Genomic DNA, 18,642 nt, shown 5'->3' with positions numbered 1-18,642 from the left:
TTGTGAGTTTGTTTTCACGTATCACGGGAGGGTTTAGCGGTTTTCTGTCTGGGGGGAATAATCACAAGTCTATGAGTTGGAAACCTCACGTGGTTTTAATCAGCTGATAAACATGAGGCGTCTGGCGCTCTTCCAGCCGTTATTAGTAATATCATAAATATTCTAGAAATGAAGCCGTAACAAAGCCCCACGCGATCTGGAGGGGTATACTCATGCTCATTTGTCAATATAATATGTACACTTATATATAGTGATTGCAAGTTGATATCTAATTATGTATACTTTTAAATTTAGAATTATCATGTTTGTTCGTTAGTATGTACAATGAACTACTACTTAGTACAGGATTATGTTAATAACAAAAATGTATCGATTTCATTTATTTTATCGTCGATCGCATTACCCAAAAAATTTAATCGATTATCTATACCTATATTTATCTCAGTACGAACAATTAATGTATACTTTATAAGTAAACAGTATATAAATAATTATATAAGCACAAGTACATCTATACCTAAGCAGACAGTCTGTGAAACAAATTTTAAACAAAGTTTAGTTCCCTAGCCAAAATCAGCAAGCAGGTCAACACCTGTCATTCCTTACAACGCCGGCGTTACGACCGCAATGGCGTCTAAACTGATATAATCCTGTTAATATAAACTTATACGTTTGACAAGTTAGGATTACTAACAATCCTTACTTCTTAATTTAATCAAATGATCTTCATTTTTATCAATACTTTTGACAAAATCTATTGATGATTGTGATACCGATTATGCCTTCGTAGTGATATCGCTAAATTTAGTACCAATCTACAGAAACTCTCTTGACCTTTTTTCTTATTGACTTAACGTATCTAACGTAATCTAAAATACTCGAAATCAATATGATAATCTTTTTGGCGTTTCCTTTTACTTTTAGATATAAATTTATATTATAATAATATTAAGATATATCAAAGTCAAACAATATTCAGTAATATTTTAGGATATATAAGCATTTTATAAGTGTTGCAATTCAGGTACCTACAAAAATACTTGGTGGCTGTTAATAGGCTATTTGTCAATGCGAAAAATAAATTGTGAATTATTGTAATCAGTGTATATTATGAGTTTAAAAAATGGATATTTACTAACGAAAGTTGAAAATAATACTTAATTTATTCAAAAATAAATAAAAATGCATTTTTTCAAACGTTTGTCACGTGACACAAAACGCTCCTGATTGGCCGGGCTTATGATGAAGTCACTTTCTTGTAAACTTTGCTCTTCTACTATATGTACCACAGATTAAAATACAGGAAATTTTAAAAAACCAGTCAAATAGCCTATTGGTAACGAATCATATGTTATAAGTATGATATCCTCTTAATCATGAGCCAATGGAGATTATATTCAACAAATAAATTTGCGAACACAGCTGTTCACTCTTTACTTTTCTCGTGCTTTTTAAACATAGAAAGTTCCACAGCCCTACAAGACATGACTGTTTACAGCCAACTTCCGAACTCCGAAATGTTCTGAGAATTTATTGGTTAAAAAACTTAATAATTTATTTATGTGTATATAATGAACGGTACAATACAAGTGTGTATATAGATATCGAAAAAGAAAAAACAATATTATCATCAACGAATTAATCGTATGACTTAATTAATATCGCGATAAAAATATTTAAAAAACGTTAAAAAAGTCGATAAAAAAAACCTATTACGCTATTTAAAAATTTTATTGGTGGTAAGTTAGACCGATAAGGTGAAATCGAATTCTATAACTCAAATTTAAAACATCTATAATTATTTGACAAGTTTTTTAGTATGCTTCCCCTGAATTTTGAAATGCTCCATCCAACCAATAACATTCAAATTTTTTATTCGTGATAAATTTACTGATATTATAAACTCAAAAGTAATTCTGTCTGTCTGTATGTATATTGCTCTTTCACGGCCGAACTACTGAACTGAATTTGATAAAATTCCTTAAAGGAAAAAAGGAAGAACATAGGCTACTTTTTATCCCTGCACGCAAAAAAAGTCGAGGGTGACAACTATTTCACCAAATAATCCGAATATAATACTCAATTCATTTTTTTATAACATGATAGTTTATTTATGAACGTACGTCACATAAACAACCGTACCCTTTGTGTATTTTACTCATTAAAAGATTCGTACAAAATCACTTTACACAGATAAATACAAAATGTCTTCAAACGCATCGCGCGCGTGTAGCTATAGGGTATAGCTAGGTAACATCTAATAACAGATGTATATTTTATCGTTATGTGTTACACGTAGGTAATGTTATTTATTATTAATTATTTGAATCAGCGAAATAAATGTCAAATAATATTTTATTTAGCAACGCATTAATGAAATGTCAAATTACCTAGTTAAAAAAATAGGCCTTCATAACCTATAAATATATGTAAATAAAGTATACTTATACTCTTCGAGTTCCTAGTAACTATCAAGATAACGATCACAAGCATTGTTTGAGAGTGTTTTCTATTTAAAGCTTTGTAATATAATTAATTATGTGTATAAATTACTTCGTCATGACTAGTATGTGAGGAATTTCATCTTAATCAGGCGATCACAAGACTCACATGAAGTCTTCTAAGTCGACGACACTCGTGTATTGGCACGGTTGACCGTCTACATTGTAGCACATGCTATTGTAGTCCCATTCCTGCCTTTCGCGGCATGGCAATGCTGCTTGATAGCTCGGTGGCTGGGTGTACACCCATCTTTGCGGGTAGTACTGTTGAGGGACACTGTTTCGGTAGTAGTTCCTATCGTAGCATTGCACTGATAAATCACTGAAGCTATTGTATATGTCATAATTGCACTGATTGTCCACTGGCTGCCTCGACCACTGATTCGACATCGGACACTGCACATTCCATCCTGTTTCCTCGAAGCTGCCGACCACTGGGCATCGCTGGGTGATATTTTCCCCGTTCACCAACATACTAAATACTTTGTTTTTGTCATAAATGAAATTATAAAACAGTCCATCGGGCTACATAATCGACGAGCAACTGATAGTGGCAAAGATGTGCTTATCTCGCCCGCTATAACTCGCATGGTAGCAAAAATTGATAACTCATGATTAATTTCGACCCTGTCTGGGTATTACATTGACGGATATTAAATAAACGTACGATAGTCATTTAATCATGTTCTATACGTCTTATTACTAAAGTTTCTTTCAGGACTTTTTATGTGTTTTGAGTAATAATTTTGTTTTTATTAGACACCAGAGTATATCATTATAAGACCAATGTAGTGCGTGGCACAGTAGTGTAGCAACAAAGGCGAATACAAGTTCCCGGTAGTAGTACCCGATCTATAGATGTTTGCAGTCAATATAATTGAAAAGAGGAAACTTTATTTACTGAAAATTACATATGTACATATACATTTTTACTGATAATAAATAATGTTTAAAATGAATTAGACCGTCAATATGTTGGTTACATTAAAATTTTATCAACGTTTATCGGAATCGTCATAACGTACCGATCAATCCGGTGCTGATAAAAAATATCATATGGTACAAAATAGGCAATTATATGAAAACGTGAAATTGCTATTACTATTTTCACTGTTTGCAGCTTTTCATACAAAGACTGAAATTTAACGGACGGCAATGATCTTGTATAGAGACAAAGAGAAAACAGTTTGATACTTTTTCTTTTGACGACTATATTCTTGTTTTTTTTGTTTGGTAGTTATTGGAAAACGTTATGGGTGTAATTTGTAGAAGAATAAAAAGAGATTTAGCAAAATTGATTCATTAAGACCTCCTAAATATCCGACTACTCCTTCATAATTAAATAGGCTTCGTTCTAATGTTTGTTACCTCATAACTTTTCACTGGGTGGACCGATTTTGATAATTTTTTTTTGTTTGAAAGGTAGTGCTTCCCGTGGGGTCCCATTTTTTTTATTTTTTTTTCCGATGATGGTATCCATGTGAAAACGACATAAGTCTTAAATTTGCGTTATGTATACGCGCGACAAATAGGTGAATAACTGAAAATCACGTAAACCAATTTTGATAATTCTTTTTTTATTATAAAATATATACTTCAAGGGTAATTTGGTGAAAGTTTGGTAAGGTTCTGAGCACAGGATCCATGACAAAGTGACGGAACGGAAGGGAACGGAACAATTCTGAGGAGCACGTTAGCGATACTCGGTCGAATCTTTTACTTATAGGTTACTTGGATATTTGAATCACCTTCCGGAACGTGGTTATATTCATCATTCTAGCGACCCGCCCCGACTTCTCACGGGTGCAATACTGATACTAAATATACTAAAGAATTTGTTTATTTACGACATCACATTGCAAACTTCTAAAATTGTCAGTGTTTCTTTACTATATTGTTCATTTATTATATACACAAACCTTCCCCTTGAATTACACTATCTATTAAAAAAAAACCGCATCAAAATCCGTTGCGTAGTTTTAAAGATATAGGGACAGAGAAAGCGACTTTGTTTTATACTATGTATTGACGGAACTCCTAAACGGCTTACAGTTAGGGTGCGATTTGGGGCAGAATTTCTTTCTGTCTTTAATCAAATTTTGTGTATATGATGTGATGTCACATGATGTACGACATAGCATACGAATAGCTCTTTTGCAAAGTTTTTTTACTGATGTCGATTACAGCTCATTCGAGGGTGGTACCTTGTAGTTTATGCCGCATGACGTATTAAAGCCGCATTTTCGAAAGTCTATTTTTGCTTTATTCGAAAGTTTCTTTTGAAATTGTCCCTGAAGTAGTTTCTGATTCATATAAAAGGCACGCTTAATCTATCCATATTAAGAAAAAAATGTTAGTCTACATCAGCTTCACTTAAAATAAAAAAATAAATAAAATTTTAACAAAAAGAAAAACCGACTTCAAACAAAACAGTATTTTAAAACAAATTAAAATGCACTAAAAAGTAATAAAAATAATTGCATATTTAACATATTTTTGAGAGTCCTCCTAGGTAAAATAAATTACCCCCTATGTTCCTTATATACTAGACACATCACATCACACACACTCGATCGTGTGTTAACTACCAAAAATTAAACTGTAAATAGTTTTTTTACCGTCCTCTTGGTACCAATATTTTATTATACGAACATTTCGTTTATAAATTCAAACATTTACGTTTTTATTGTCTGGTTACGGGTTCACATTAGAACTACTACTATAATGCCGGGCTTAATTCCATGTGACCTCAACTATAGCAATCAATCTCCATTATGTCATCTCTATCAGATTATTTAGAAATTAATAAAATAATCTGTGCTGTGACACAAGGAGCCTTATTAAAAGAACATTTACTAAGGGATCCAGTTAAGTGGTATATGGTTGTTTAAAAAAATGAGCAAAGTGACAGCCTGTAAATTTCCTACTGCTGGGCTAAGGCCTACATATTCCACCACGCTGTTCCAATGCGGTGGAATGCACATGTGGCAGAATTTCGATGAAATTAGACACGTGTAGGTTTCCTCACGATGTTTTCCTTCACCGCCGAGCACATATGAATTATAAACACAATTAAGCACATATATATAGTGGTGCTTGCCTGGGTTTGAACCCGCATTCATCGGTTAAGATGCACGCGTTCTAACCACTGGGCCATCTTAGCTGTGGTTGTTCAAAGATAACATTATTTTCTAAAGGTATTGAGCGGATGAGATAAGGTTAAATGTGCAGTTATCACGAGATGATAAAATGTCACGCACTGGTAACGAACTTGTAATTAAGAGGCAAGTTACTAAAGATGGCGTACGCAATGTCGACGACGCAGGCGCATAAAAACATGTCGGATTGCTTGCGTTCATTTAAATTTGTAAAGGCTACTGAACTCTGTCTACGTTTATTTTGTTTCTAATCGCCGTTAGCTGTTTTATATTACAAAAATAATTAAATTCTTTTCTTTACAAAACTTGGCACGAGCTGCTTATCTTGACTACGTTAATATTTAGATGTCAGTTCTTTCAATATGATTACCTATATTTTGTCTTAGGCTTATAAATACACACTATTTATATCGTTAGTGTATTATTCCCTGTACGAATGTGGCATCGGGTCCCCCAAAACTGCATATTAACTTGCAGACTCGCCTCTTTATCTCTTTTTAGTAGTCAGTTAACCTAATTTCATTGGACGCATATTTACACGCCGAATCGTCTAGTAAACAGCGTGTTTGAATAACACATTTAAAAATGTTTTTACGTTTAGCTTAAAATTAGACCAAACATAATATATGTAATATTTTTAATGTGAATTTTAAAATACTTTCGTTTGTTTTATAAAATATTAATTTGACTAATTGACCGGAAGAGACAATGCGCAGTATCACAGCCTCTTCCGGTGGAATTCTTATATAATATAGATAAGAATTAAGGAAGTACTTTTAATAACTGATCGTGGCGAAGAGGTTTAATTATGAAACGTAGGCTTGCTTCGATTTACGAATAGTTAGTCTCTTAAAGACAAAATATAACAAATTTCATTTAACACAAACAAGTTACAAATGTATTTAAATTTAATATCGCATTTTGTGCATTAAGGTCGTAGGTAATCAACCTGTATTTCTGTACATTCAAATATCAACCTTGTGTTACGAACTATAAAGTTTAAGTTGTTACAGCAAATTTATTTAGCTCGGAGCGATGCGATTGTGGCGCAGTAATATTAATTAATTTTATTCACGGAATAATTTTATATTATTGATAATAGTAATTTATTAAAATAATTGAAATCTAGTATTACATTCAATAATATAATTTATCTTAAAGTATCGATATCGATATCGACCAAAGACAAGTTCAAGATTTGGAAGTAAATCAGTGAATGAAATGGTCAAGAGCGTCAATTGATTTGATATGATGTTAATTCATTGGTTATATCATATAGTCTTGTTATTGTTTTCTTGTGTCATAATATGCTCTAGAATATGTGTATAAATAAAACATTGTCACGTATGGTTAGATTACTCTGACACCAAGGACAACGTGTAGTAATTAATAGTCGATTTGTTTTCTTATATTTTGTTTGTGGAACATGTTTTTTAATTAGAGCACAAAGGTTATATTTTAATTAAGATTGTGTAAATAAAAAAATAACGTATATTTTACGAATATTAAAGTAAATTACTTGGTGGTATTGTCTGGGTAGGTACCACCCACTCATCAGTTATTCTACCGCCAACTAACAGTACTCAGTATTGTTGTGTTCCAGTTTGAAGGGTGAGTGAGCCAGTGTAACTACAGACACAAGGACATAACATCTTAGTTCCCAAGGTTGGTGGCACATTGACGATGTAAGGAATAGTTAATATTTCTTACAGCGTCATTGTCTATGGGTGATGGTGACCACTTACTATCAGGTGGCCTATATGCTCGTCCGCCAACCTATACAATATTTTTTTTTTAATCTTGTCAATCCGTTCGTTTCATTTTCATAACGTTCGATTGATTATATGTATAGGTAGTGTCACACTACAAAAGAACTATAAAATAATAATATATAAATAAGAACTTTACTGTAATGGTGTGCGTGATAGCTATGATTGACGCTAAACGTCATATTACTTTACTAGTGTGCGTGAACTTAGTGTCCAACTGATAGCCACTATTTCTTTGACGCGTTCTCGCCTTTGATAGTCTATCTAGATATTAATATCAAAGTTCATAATATTTACCAGTGGTTTTTTATTTCCTTATATCTATTAGATAACAATTGTCTAGCTTTTTTGTGTAAACATGATACAAATATAAAAGTAAGAATCATTATCACTCATTATAGAAATCACAATAAATTAAGAATACTTTAAATAATTCTTGCTTCTGAAAAGATTTCTGTTTCAGTAAAAATGTACAAATAAAGGGTGAAGGGTGCGTGAGAACATTTATCACAAGGAATTAGGAGATTTGGCGATGTAAGTACATAATTGTTAATAATAATGAGATTTATTTTGTACCCTGAAGGCTACTTGCACGAATGCTTTTCGATATTTATTTTTAAAAACATATTGTAGCAACATAACTACTAGCTCGTCTTGCATTCAATACAAAAAACTTTAATCTTCCAAAGTTTATAAAAAGGTGATGTTGAATAAGAATTCTTGGAATGAATTACCGTTTTTTGCGTAACTCTATTAGTGTAGTTCAGGTAGAATAGAAATTTGTTTTAAATCAAATAAATGTTTATTGACAAAGACTTAGACAAATTTCTATTTACAATATTATTAATTGAACTTGAAGGAACTTGTGCAATATTCTTTTATTCAAAAATGCGATGACAGATTTAAATCATTTCAATAAATCCAGCCTCACGTGTCACTGATAAAGTGCGTCAATAAACACAAAAATACGTCTGAACGCATCTCACGATCTGGACAGCGAGAATAAAATAAACGATCATTAAAAAAAGTAGTTTAAATACCCGAAACATTTCACGTGTAAACTGATGTATTTATAGTGGATATTATGTACTTAGAAAGAATTCGCACGAGGAACGAGGAAAATCTTTCATATTATTTTGTTTAGTCTGTGTAGTTACCAGTTCGGATAGAATTTCTAGAATATTTTAGTGATGCAATTTATATAACAGTGGTCCGATATTGAGGATTATCCATCGAGTCTAACTTCTCATGCTGATTTAAAATTACTAACATCGCATGATTCTTGAATTTAAAGCCTTTGTTTGGAAAATTTTAGTTCGTATTAAATCACAAATTGATAAGTTATCATTTTGCTTACTGAAGATGTAAATATTATCATAAATTTATATCATGATATATAACCATTCATGACTATACAATATGAAACGTCCAGCAATGCAATTTAGCTATTAATTTACAATTGGACTAAAATCTAGATATTTGGTAGTTTGCCATCAAATAGGAGCCTAAGAGTTGACCCGTCTCCTAACATGAAATTCTAAAATTTAAATATAGGGTCTGAAATATCTTACAAGCCTTACATTACATTTTAACAAGATCTAAACTATGTTAATACTACTCTAGAACAATCTCGAATATAATAAATTATTATGTCCAAAACAACAGTTTAAAGTACAGCATAATCAAGTTTATGACAAGTATAAAAAAATAGACTTCGTTAAATTTTCCGCTAATTCTTTTAAGAAAATAAGTCGTGTTTTTTTATTTAGTTAACTTTAGATTCTCAATTATTCTTATTTGTTATTTTTCCAATGTACATGATATACTTTGTAACGATATTATTTATCATTTATAATGATTACTGATTAAAAGTTACTGGTCATCCTAATAACATAATGAAATATATTAATGAATGGACGGTACAATTATTTATAGTATCTTTAAATGTTTCATATTTAATGATACAGGTTATAATTTATACAGTGTTATATTTTACCCTAAGAACATAACATCCAAAAGTTTCAAGAGTTCATTGCACTCTGGTTTAATAATATAATAGTACTATAACTATGCTTATGAAGATTTCCATGTTATATTGGCCAGTTACGAATGTTTTGTAAGTGGAAATCAGTAGTACGCTAAATTCCGTGGACTTCGACTTTCTACGAAGTATTTTTCAATATTTTAATACTCCACGTGTAGCTCGTTCGATTCCGATCTTCGTGGCCGGTTGCAGTGTATACCAATTAAGTAAATTTTATTTAAATACGTGGTAGCGTTGTGTCAAAAGTTTAAACAAATTACTGAATACACTTATTATTTAAGTTTGAAGTATAAATCTTAGGACGTACTTATTTATTTAATTAAAAACGTTAGTTGATCTTGATGAAAGTAATATTATAACTTTTGGTAAACTGTTTGATACAAATTAACAAGTTTATCAGATACTAGCTTAAACTGCAGTTTTAGCCAGAAAAATATATAAAGCTTCCTTGAGTGGTAAATTAATAAAAGTAGCCTTAATTTGTAGACGAGACTGAAACTATCAATAACAAATTACATCCAAATCTGTTCAGCAGTATAAGCGTAAACATGTAACTGACCGAGTTACTTTCGCATTTATGATATCACTTTACATACCATAGATAAAAGTACAAATAATTTACCTAAATTATGTAACAAAATTGCAGTTCTGATGGCATTTATCAAACAAGTTCAAGTAACAAATGATTATCACGTCTCTTAACGGCGGAATCACAAGCTACTCGATTCTAATTCGTAGTTCAAAGTCCGCTTCGTGTATATGTAAGATAATTGCTGTGACAATTCATGTTAATCATTTGTTTCGACAACTATTGGTAATGTTTTGGGACAACAAACCAAACATTAATTTTAGATTTTTGAAGATAACAATTTATTCATTTATTAAATTATTTTAATTTTTTCATTAATCTTTATTTTAAAAACAGGTAAACTTTTCTCTATAATAAAACAAATGAAAAAAAGTTATAAGACATGCTAAAACTACTATGGACGATAAATGGGCTTTAATCCTTTGGGCTTACAATCTTAGCCAAGTTGAGAAAGTTTGAGATGAATTGATAAGGGATAGTGGTGAGTTTCCTGGACTTGGATGGGTTTTCACGACTTAGTCCTTCAGTCTTAAGTATATAATAATTGACGTTTAAAATACCTACCATAAGAGGATATAATAAGATATAATGAGATATAAAAAAAAATTACCTATATCGTAAATAATGAATCATTTGACAAGTTAATAACCCAAGATGGAACCAGAAGTACTCAATCAAGTATTCACAGCGCACAAGTTTATTATAAGGAAAATTCCAGTCCAAATGAACTTACTAGAACTATTGGCTATTCGAGTGCTCCCTGAAGCTATTTCCATTGACCCAAATTAGCATTGGCTAGTAAACTGACAATTACATAACAATGAGCTGTAAGTGTTATTTACTTTTATGCGAACGCGATGTACAAAGCAGGATTTTTTTGTGTTAGCAACATTTTTTTATTCAGTGTGAATGGCCTCTTCTAGTTAAATATAACTAGCCATGAATTAGTGTTTTGGCTGTGGAATTGAATTATGATTCAAATTATATTAGAGAAAATGCTGTATAGGATGGTTTAAGTAATTCCATTTACGTGTGTTTATGGTACTATGTTTAAAACACCTTCAAAACAAGTGTGAATAATAATTACTACTTCTGTAAATTTCCAGCTAATAACTCAGAATCAAATACGATGGAATCAATAAAATATTTATTTTTTATAGAAAACTTTCACATAGGTCAATATTTACACCAGAAACGTAGCGCCGATGTTTATTTTATAAGGTAAATTACCTTTTGCAATTCAATGCATTAACTCTATTATACTTTTCGCAAATCGCACTACATTATAAGGATAAAATTGAAAGATCTAAACAGACATTTTTTGTGCTTGTAAAAAGTTCTAAGAAAAGTCAATATCCAACAATTTGAGGATTAGGTGTTGAACTTATGTTTACTAGTGTAAACATTTAGGACGTTTTGTCACACCGTTACATGTTATTTTCAGACAGCAGACAGATTGTGACATTCATGTTGACAAAATGGGTTCACTGGATTACGATATGTGGATGAGAGGAATTAGAATAAGGGCAGCAACTTTTCGTATTTATAAATAGACAAATGTATGGGAAATTGAACGGGCCCAAGTGACATTCCATGTAAGTCCTGTGGTTGGCGACGTCAGAAGTTTATACTATTTAGAGAAGCAGTGCCAGTGTCATCTATGTGGGAAGGTACAGAACAGGAACAGATGGCTTAATTTGCCTTCGTCGAATAAAAATTTTAAATATATATTATTACACTACACCGTCAATGCGTTAACTTTGAAACTTAAGATGTAATAGCACTTGATAGTACCCGACAATACATTGTGGTCTGTACAATAACTGGTCAAGTCTTTCTACCTATTTAGGAGAATTTTTAAAATGTTTTATTTTTAACTATTTTTATATGTATAGTAATAAATATATATAAATATTAACAACATGGTTACTATATATTCCGTTTCCAAACTTCTAAATAACTTAGATGAAATTTATTACATAATAATAATGAAAAAAGTTTCACGGCAACAAAGTTTTGAGCGAAGTATTTTGACGTAAGCAAAATAACAGATAAAAAATTTACGTAAACAACAAATCATATGATGATAGAGTCCGTGATTTCTCAGTATCCAACTAATATTTGCATTAATGAACAAATTCAGGATGAAAACCAATTACGGCTTAATTACGGTATTTGTAAATCCCCGCACATTATTAGTTAAATTGATGATGCATTTAACTACAACAATATCCGCCATAATATAATTAAACTTAAAATATAATAATCTTTATCTCATAATATAAATTAAACGTATATTGTATACAATATTAGTAGGTACAATATTTTATTGTAAGATATAGGGAGTTAGATGACTGATTAAAGACTAATTACCGAAACATCTATAATACTTATCGTTTATAACTAAGCTCCTTTTGACCAAAGCTAAACTAAATTTAATGTACCAACATTTATCTTATACTAGACAATGTGAATTATAATTAATATTAAATAACTATTTAAAAAAAAGATATAGGGAGGGCGAGAAAAGGGCCTCCTGTTGGTGGTTGGTAAGGCCATTAACATCTCCCAAAGATATTGACGCTATAAGAAATGTTAACTGTTTCTCATAACGTTTTTGCGCTACTAAAGTTGGGAACGAAGATATTATGTCCCTTGAGTCTGTAGTTACGAACTCACTTACGATTCAAAATGGAATACAAAAATACTAAGTATTACTATTGGGTGGAAGAATATATTATGATATCTAATAATAATAAATTGAATGTCTCAATTTTCGTTACATTAATCTCGATATATATTTTATATACTATAATTACATAATTAAAAAAGAAAAACGAATGATCAATATTTATGCGGTTATTACAAAATCGTCGATTAAAATTGTTTTTAACGTAATTACTTTATTGCGATAATAAATATAATCGAAATGTATCAGCGATATTTGTAGAGATTATAAAAATTCATTATTGAATTTAAAAATGCACTGCTATGTGGGAATTACGTGGAGTTAAGGATATGTATGAACATATTATGCATCATCTAGTTGCAGCAGAAGCTGCTCAAAGTTATGGGTAAATCTATAGAGTTAAGTCAAATTAATTTTATAATTATGTATAAATTTTCTGATCGGAAAATGATCTGATTTAAATATAAAATATACCCTAATTAAATAAATATAAAAAATATATTCCTGGATATCAATCCAGGAATAATAAAGCTTTGTGCTAGTGAAGAAAATTACAATTCATAAATGCCATAAAACACCCTTACATACAAACAACTTTTACACACATTTATATAATTAGAATAGATATATAGATTAAGCTACTTTAATTAGATAATTTTTGGCTTAATGGGTTGAGTCAAAGTGAAAGACAAAAATAAATTTTCAAGATAAGTTTTTATCTATACATATTTACGTACATTCATTAGAGCAAAGGTTCCATTGTTTTTCGATTTATTTAACTTGTATTTAAATTATCATTAAAAGAGTCCAACAGTCAATTAATTAAAATATAGAAACGTCATCAAAGGTCCGTAAATATATCGCACTTATCTAATCTTTTAAATACCAAATATTCAAGTATCAAGTGAATTGTCAATAAGTTGCATCAATGTTATATTCATACTTCCGAATTTTAATTATATTATAATAAGATCATTTGAACAATAAACACATAACAGGAAAAAGTTATCACAAACTGCTAGTATTCTTGGAAAAATATATCTTAAGAAATGATCATTACTCAGTTTGAATTTATGTAGGAAGCAATAATAACAACGGCTATATTTATATATTTACATAGTTATTGTTTATTATTTTTCATTAAAATAATTAAAATAAACATGTCTAGTTATAACATGAATATAGGACATAAAATATTAGGTCCCTAGGTTGGTGGTAAGTTGGCGATGTAAAGAACATGTAATATCTCTTACACATTCAATGTTAATGGGCCGTGGTGACCACAACCATCATATGTACCATACTCATACAAACTCATACCATTTACCAGCCTACTCAAAATTTTTACGTGATTTCTAAAATTATGCTTGGCCAAATACATAGTTAATCAAAGTCATTTTTATGATATTGTTGTAATATATTCTTGAATTTCATGAAGGATTTTTCTTAAAGATTTCTTTTAGAAATTTTTGCTTTGTATATTAAAACTATAACAGCTCATAAAACTATCAGTTTGAATACTCTATGTTCTCTCTGTCTGTAACCATAAATTAAATTTGTACTTGTTTCAGGCCTTATGTTGATATGATTTTGTTTTAAATGTAGCTTGATTGTGTGTACTTCGTTTTTGATTATATATAATAAATAGAATCTATCTTGTTGACATCCTCTTCTTACTGAATAACAGGAAATTTTGAGATGATTCCAAGAATAGGTTACTTGTAGTATATTAACTTTATGTATAAATATATATAACATAATATCGGTATTTAATTTCATATTGTGTTACCATAAATCTTATTTCAGTTTTGGAAATGATAAAAACTAAATATGAAAGAATCCAGTATACAAACGCTCTTGAGTTGATTTATTCATCATGTAAGTGTTATATTTATAAACCAATAACCAAGAAGTCACAACTTTCTAAGTTTTATTCTAAAACCATAGACAAATAAATGCTTTTATATATAAATGTCTTTCAGACCGGTTTCATTTTGGGTTGCCATTCTTTATAGAATTTAGCCAAATGTTCAGGAAATTTTATCCCACACACACATAAGTGACCTTATTAATACTTCTTAGTGCCTACTTTTTCCTTCAGTTTGATGGTATGGCCAACTGACAAAACTGGACACACAGATTCTGTAGACTCGCATAGCAACACTGCCATCTATATACCACTCTGCTTTGAAACCAAAGACAAGTGTTTTATTTTAGCGTACCAAGGTCTAAAGCTTTGAGTGCTAAATATTAGATTAATTAATCATTTGATTAATCACAATTAAACTGCAATACTGCATTTTATATATATTGTGTATTTCTAGGTACTATAATATTTATACTATAATACCTGTTTAAAAAGATAAATTGTTAATTATTGATTATCAAAACTGATGTAATTATAGAAGTAACTACATCAGATATATTTATGACTTATTGAATAATATACAATAACTATACGCTATATCAAATATTTCAGTAAAAAGTTATGAGTAAAGAATGAAGAGCTTATTTTGATATACAGTTGCATTATCTGAGTTACCCATCAAAATCTTTTTTTTTTTTTTGGAAATGTTTTCTTACAGAGAAGTATTCTTTAATTTTGTTCCCCTGGCAAACTTTTATCTTTATTGGTTACGTATACATATTCGTCTCTAACAAACAGTTTAATCACTATAAAGATCTATTATAATTTTAAAGATTATTAATATAAGCAATGATTTAAAGGTCAGGAGCAAAATATTAGAATAATAATGCATAACTTCAGTGAATTATATTGAATAATAAAGAGAAAGTTAAAACAGGGACACTTGGCAGGTCCGTACCAGGAAAATCTGAATCTAAGGTTAGGTGATAAGTATAATCCTGAGAATGTTGTAGGATAGAATACATCAACAGCAAATAATCAAAATATTATGATACATACCTTCTTTTCTGATTTGCGGGTTTTGGAGCCATTTCGGATTTTATCATAGTGACACTATTATGAAACTTCACGATATGAGCACAATCTTAGAACACTGCCAAGGAGAGTATCATATCGCTTTTCACGATTTTCTTTTCAGATTTGTTTATGATTAAATCACAATATTGTTTCACAGATCACAATATAGGTCATTTTATAATGCACTACACAAACAATTATACTTTGTTGTCGTGAACTTGCACAGTAGTAGCAGCAGAAACTTACGAATTACGATCGAGCAAATACTATTGTGTTACCAGTAGCAATAATGAACAAAGTAACTAAAATAATCTGTTGTTACTGGTGTAAAAACAATCTTTATTTATTTTTATAAATTAATGATAAGTTCAATATTATATAATAAAATAATCTTAAACGTAATGTTTAAAAAATATATTATGACGGCAACATTCACAAAATATTCATAATAGTTAATACTATCAAATTTCCCGTTAAATTTCTGAGGGATTACATCTATCTATGTATTGTTCGCCAATCATAGCTTAGGATTCCAAACAAAGGAAAAGTACGACGTGTGAGTGCCCTCTATTGACAATATTCTATTTAGTCAAATCTGTAATAGAGGGCGATGCAAAATGCGAAGTATGTTCAACTTTTTCACTAGATGTCTCTAGCATCGTAACAATGGTGTCTCATATTCCAATCTTACACATTTTATTATTAATGATGAAGAAAATGGGAAAAGGACCACTAGATGACACTTATGAATTCCATGTTAAAATAGACAAAAACTACCCAGTTCAGCGCCTTTTTTTGCGTTTTTTTTATTCTTGGTATCTATAAAGCAAGCTTGAGAGCTGAGATGGCCCAGTGGTTAGAACGCGTGCATCTTAACCGATGATTGCGGGTTCAAACCCAGGCAAGCACCACTATATATATATGTGCTTAATTTGTGTTTATAATTCTTCTCGTGCTCGGCGGTGAAGGAAAACATCGTGAGGAAACCTGCATCTGTCTAATTTCATAGAAATTGTGCCACATGTTTTGTCAGACATCAGAACCTTATTTAATTAATGAAACTCATTGTAGACAGTTCTGAACATCATCAACATTTCTGATGAAATTATTATTAATGAGTTAGGTTATTGATGCAGATAAATTATTAAGTAATTTTAGGCGCGGTACGATTTGATGCCTGCCGAAGTGTCATTAATTACTTATTTAAGAGCTCGTCACGATCAGATGAATGATCTTGCTTTGTGATAAAGGTGCTTAATTTGGGTTGAATTTTTAACTTGATTTAATATATGAGGTATCTTCAAACCAGGTGTGCCTCATTAATACATATTAATAAGTTTCTTTCATCCTAACGTTATGAATTTTCATATCAAGATCATTATATTTCTTTCTTAACGTTGTGCTTTCTCGTGTCCGGATTTTAACGATAGATAGGTACCAAATGTCTATTATTGTTTTTTGTTTTTATGTTGATCTCAGTTGAGATATACTTGTATATAAGTAGGGGTGCATGTCAGTCACCTCCTCGTGGTGCACCCTGGGCAACGGGGCCGGCTTGAGCTTGCTCGTCGGCAACGGCTAAGACCGACGTGAGGGATGCTGCGGAGCTGCTCCTGGTACGTGCCTGGTTGACATCAGGGCGGACCATGTCAGTGCCCTCGTTGGTTAGGAGGGAGTGGGAAGGCTTGCTACTCGGGCCTCTCAGGTGTTTTTCACCGGCGGCCAGCGGCGGAGCCTACCATCTTTTCCGCCGCAGGGCGTCAGCTTTGTTGACGCCTAGCCTCCAGTGGCGGACTCGGGGGAAGGCTCGCACTAGGCGCGCTTTCCACGCTTGTCATTCAGTCGCCTTACGCCTGCTGCCGCTGGTGGGGTCGCGGTTGCATGCCCTGGGCGATTCCGTTGCATCACCACTCGGCGGCATGATGGAAACTCGAGGATGGTTTTAGTGGGTAGGACAGGGCCTTCAGTCCTGGCACGGGCTGGCCCAGCTATGGCCCCGGTTGAGTCCCAAATACCCGTCCCGGAACCCGGCCGGGCGGGAGGCGTAAATGCCGTTCCTCCTCGTAAAACAAAATAAATCATTCTATATAAGTAGAGCAGCTGTATCAAAATTCGTGTTTCTTTTTTTATATTAGCCACCTGCCATTAATATTATGATTAGATTTTTAAAGAAATAGTTTCACCCAACAGTTTTCAACTAGCATAATTTTTGAAAAATGTAGATTAAGTAATTTGTCTTGTATTGCATTTCATGTGAAGCTTATGTTTATGTAAATTATTTAATAATCGATAATTTTATATTTAAAAAAAATAATGTGCCGGGTAGAGCCTCGAATGTCTTCCCCTAAATCCGGCTTTACAGGTACTTAAATATTTAGGTTAGGTTAGACCTTCCAAGCGAAGACTATGATTACCGACGATTATGTAAGAGTACCTACTTATAAAAATTTTTTGAGCCTTATTAAAGTGGCTAATTATCATCCTGACTTTTCATGTTCCAAAACAATTTAATTATAAATGAACCATTTTGGCTGGCAGTTTAGTCCATTACAGGCCATTACTTTTATTTATTACTTAACTTGTTATAAAACATAAGACCGTGAAAATATAGTAATTTAATTCGGCTCAACACAAAAATGTTACGGATTGAAGAAACACTAATTATAAATAATATTCGTCTTATTGTTTTAGTTGTGGTTGACCGTGGAATTTATGCTTAATTCCAAAATGAAATGAAGAGTTATTTTGGAAGTATCCAAACTTCTATATTAGATTTAATCAAATAAGATGACGAGACCATCCATTAATCATAATATACATATATTAAAATAATACAAAGTTTAAAAATAGAACTGCAGATAAAATTATAATTAAATGAAAAATAATTATGCAGTCTTAAATTCGTGTTTCATTAGAGTTTGAAATTTATCCGTTTGCAATGTTTTTCA

At 31.4% G+C, this 18,642-nt stretch overlaps 1 protein-coding gene across 3 annotated transcripts in view; it reads right to left on the bottom strand.

The window, feature by feature from the left end:
• Positions 1-15,955, bottom strand: part of LOC124538218 (hypoxia-inducible factor 1-alpha-like) — a 92,077-nt gene extending 76,122 nt beyond the window's left edge. The window contains exon 1 of one of the 3 annotated variants that reach the window (XM_047115200.1): positions 15,677-15,955. In XM_047115200.1, coding sequence (XP_046971156.1) covers positions 15,677-15,723 — 47 coding nt within the window. In that variant the 5' untranslated portion in view covers positions 15,724-15,955. Of the gene's footprint in view, positions 1-2,610; positions 3,051-15,676 lie in introns of those variants that run through there. The other 2 variants (XM_047115198.1, XM_047115199.1) reach the window with 2 other exon arrangements.
• Positions 15,956-18,642: the final 2,687 nt, after the last annotated feature.

The sequence above is a fragment of the Vanessa cardui genome, chromosome 20 (assembly GCF_905220365.1).
Source record: "Vanessa cardui chromosome 20, ilVanCard2.1, whole genome shotgun sequence".
NCBI classification, from domain to species: domain Eukaryota; kingdom Metazoa; phylum Arthropoda; class Insecta; order Lepidoptera; family Nymphalidae; genus Vanessa; species Vanessa cardui.
Note: the sequence above shows the minus strand (reverse complement) of the source record. Positions and strands in the feature narration are given on the sequence as shown.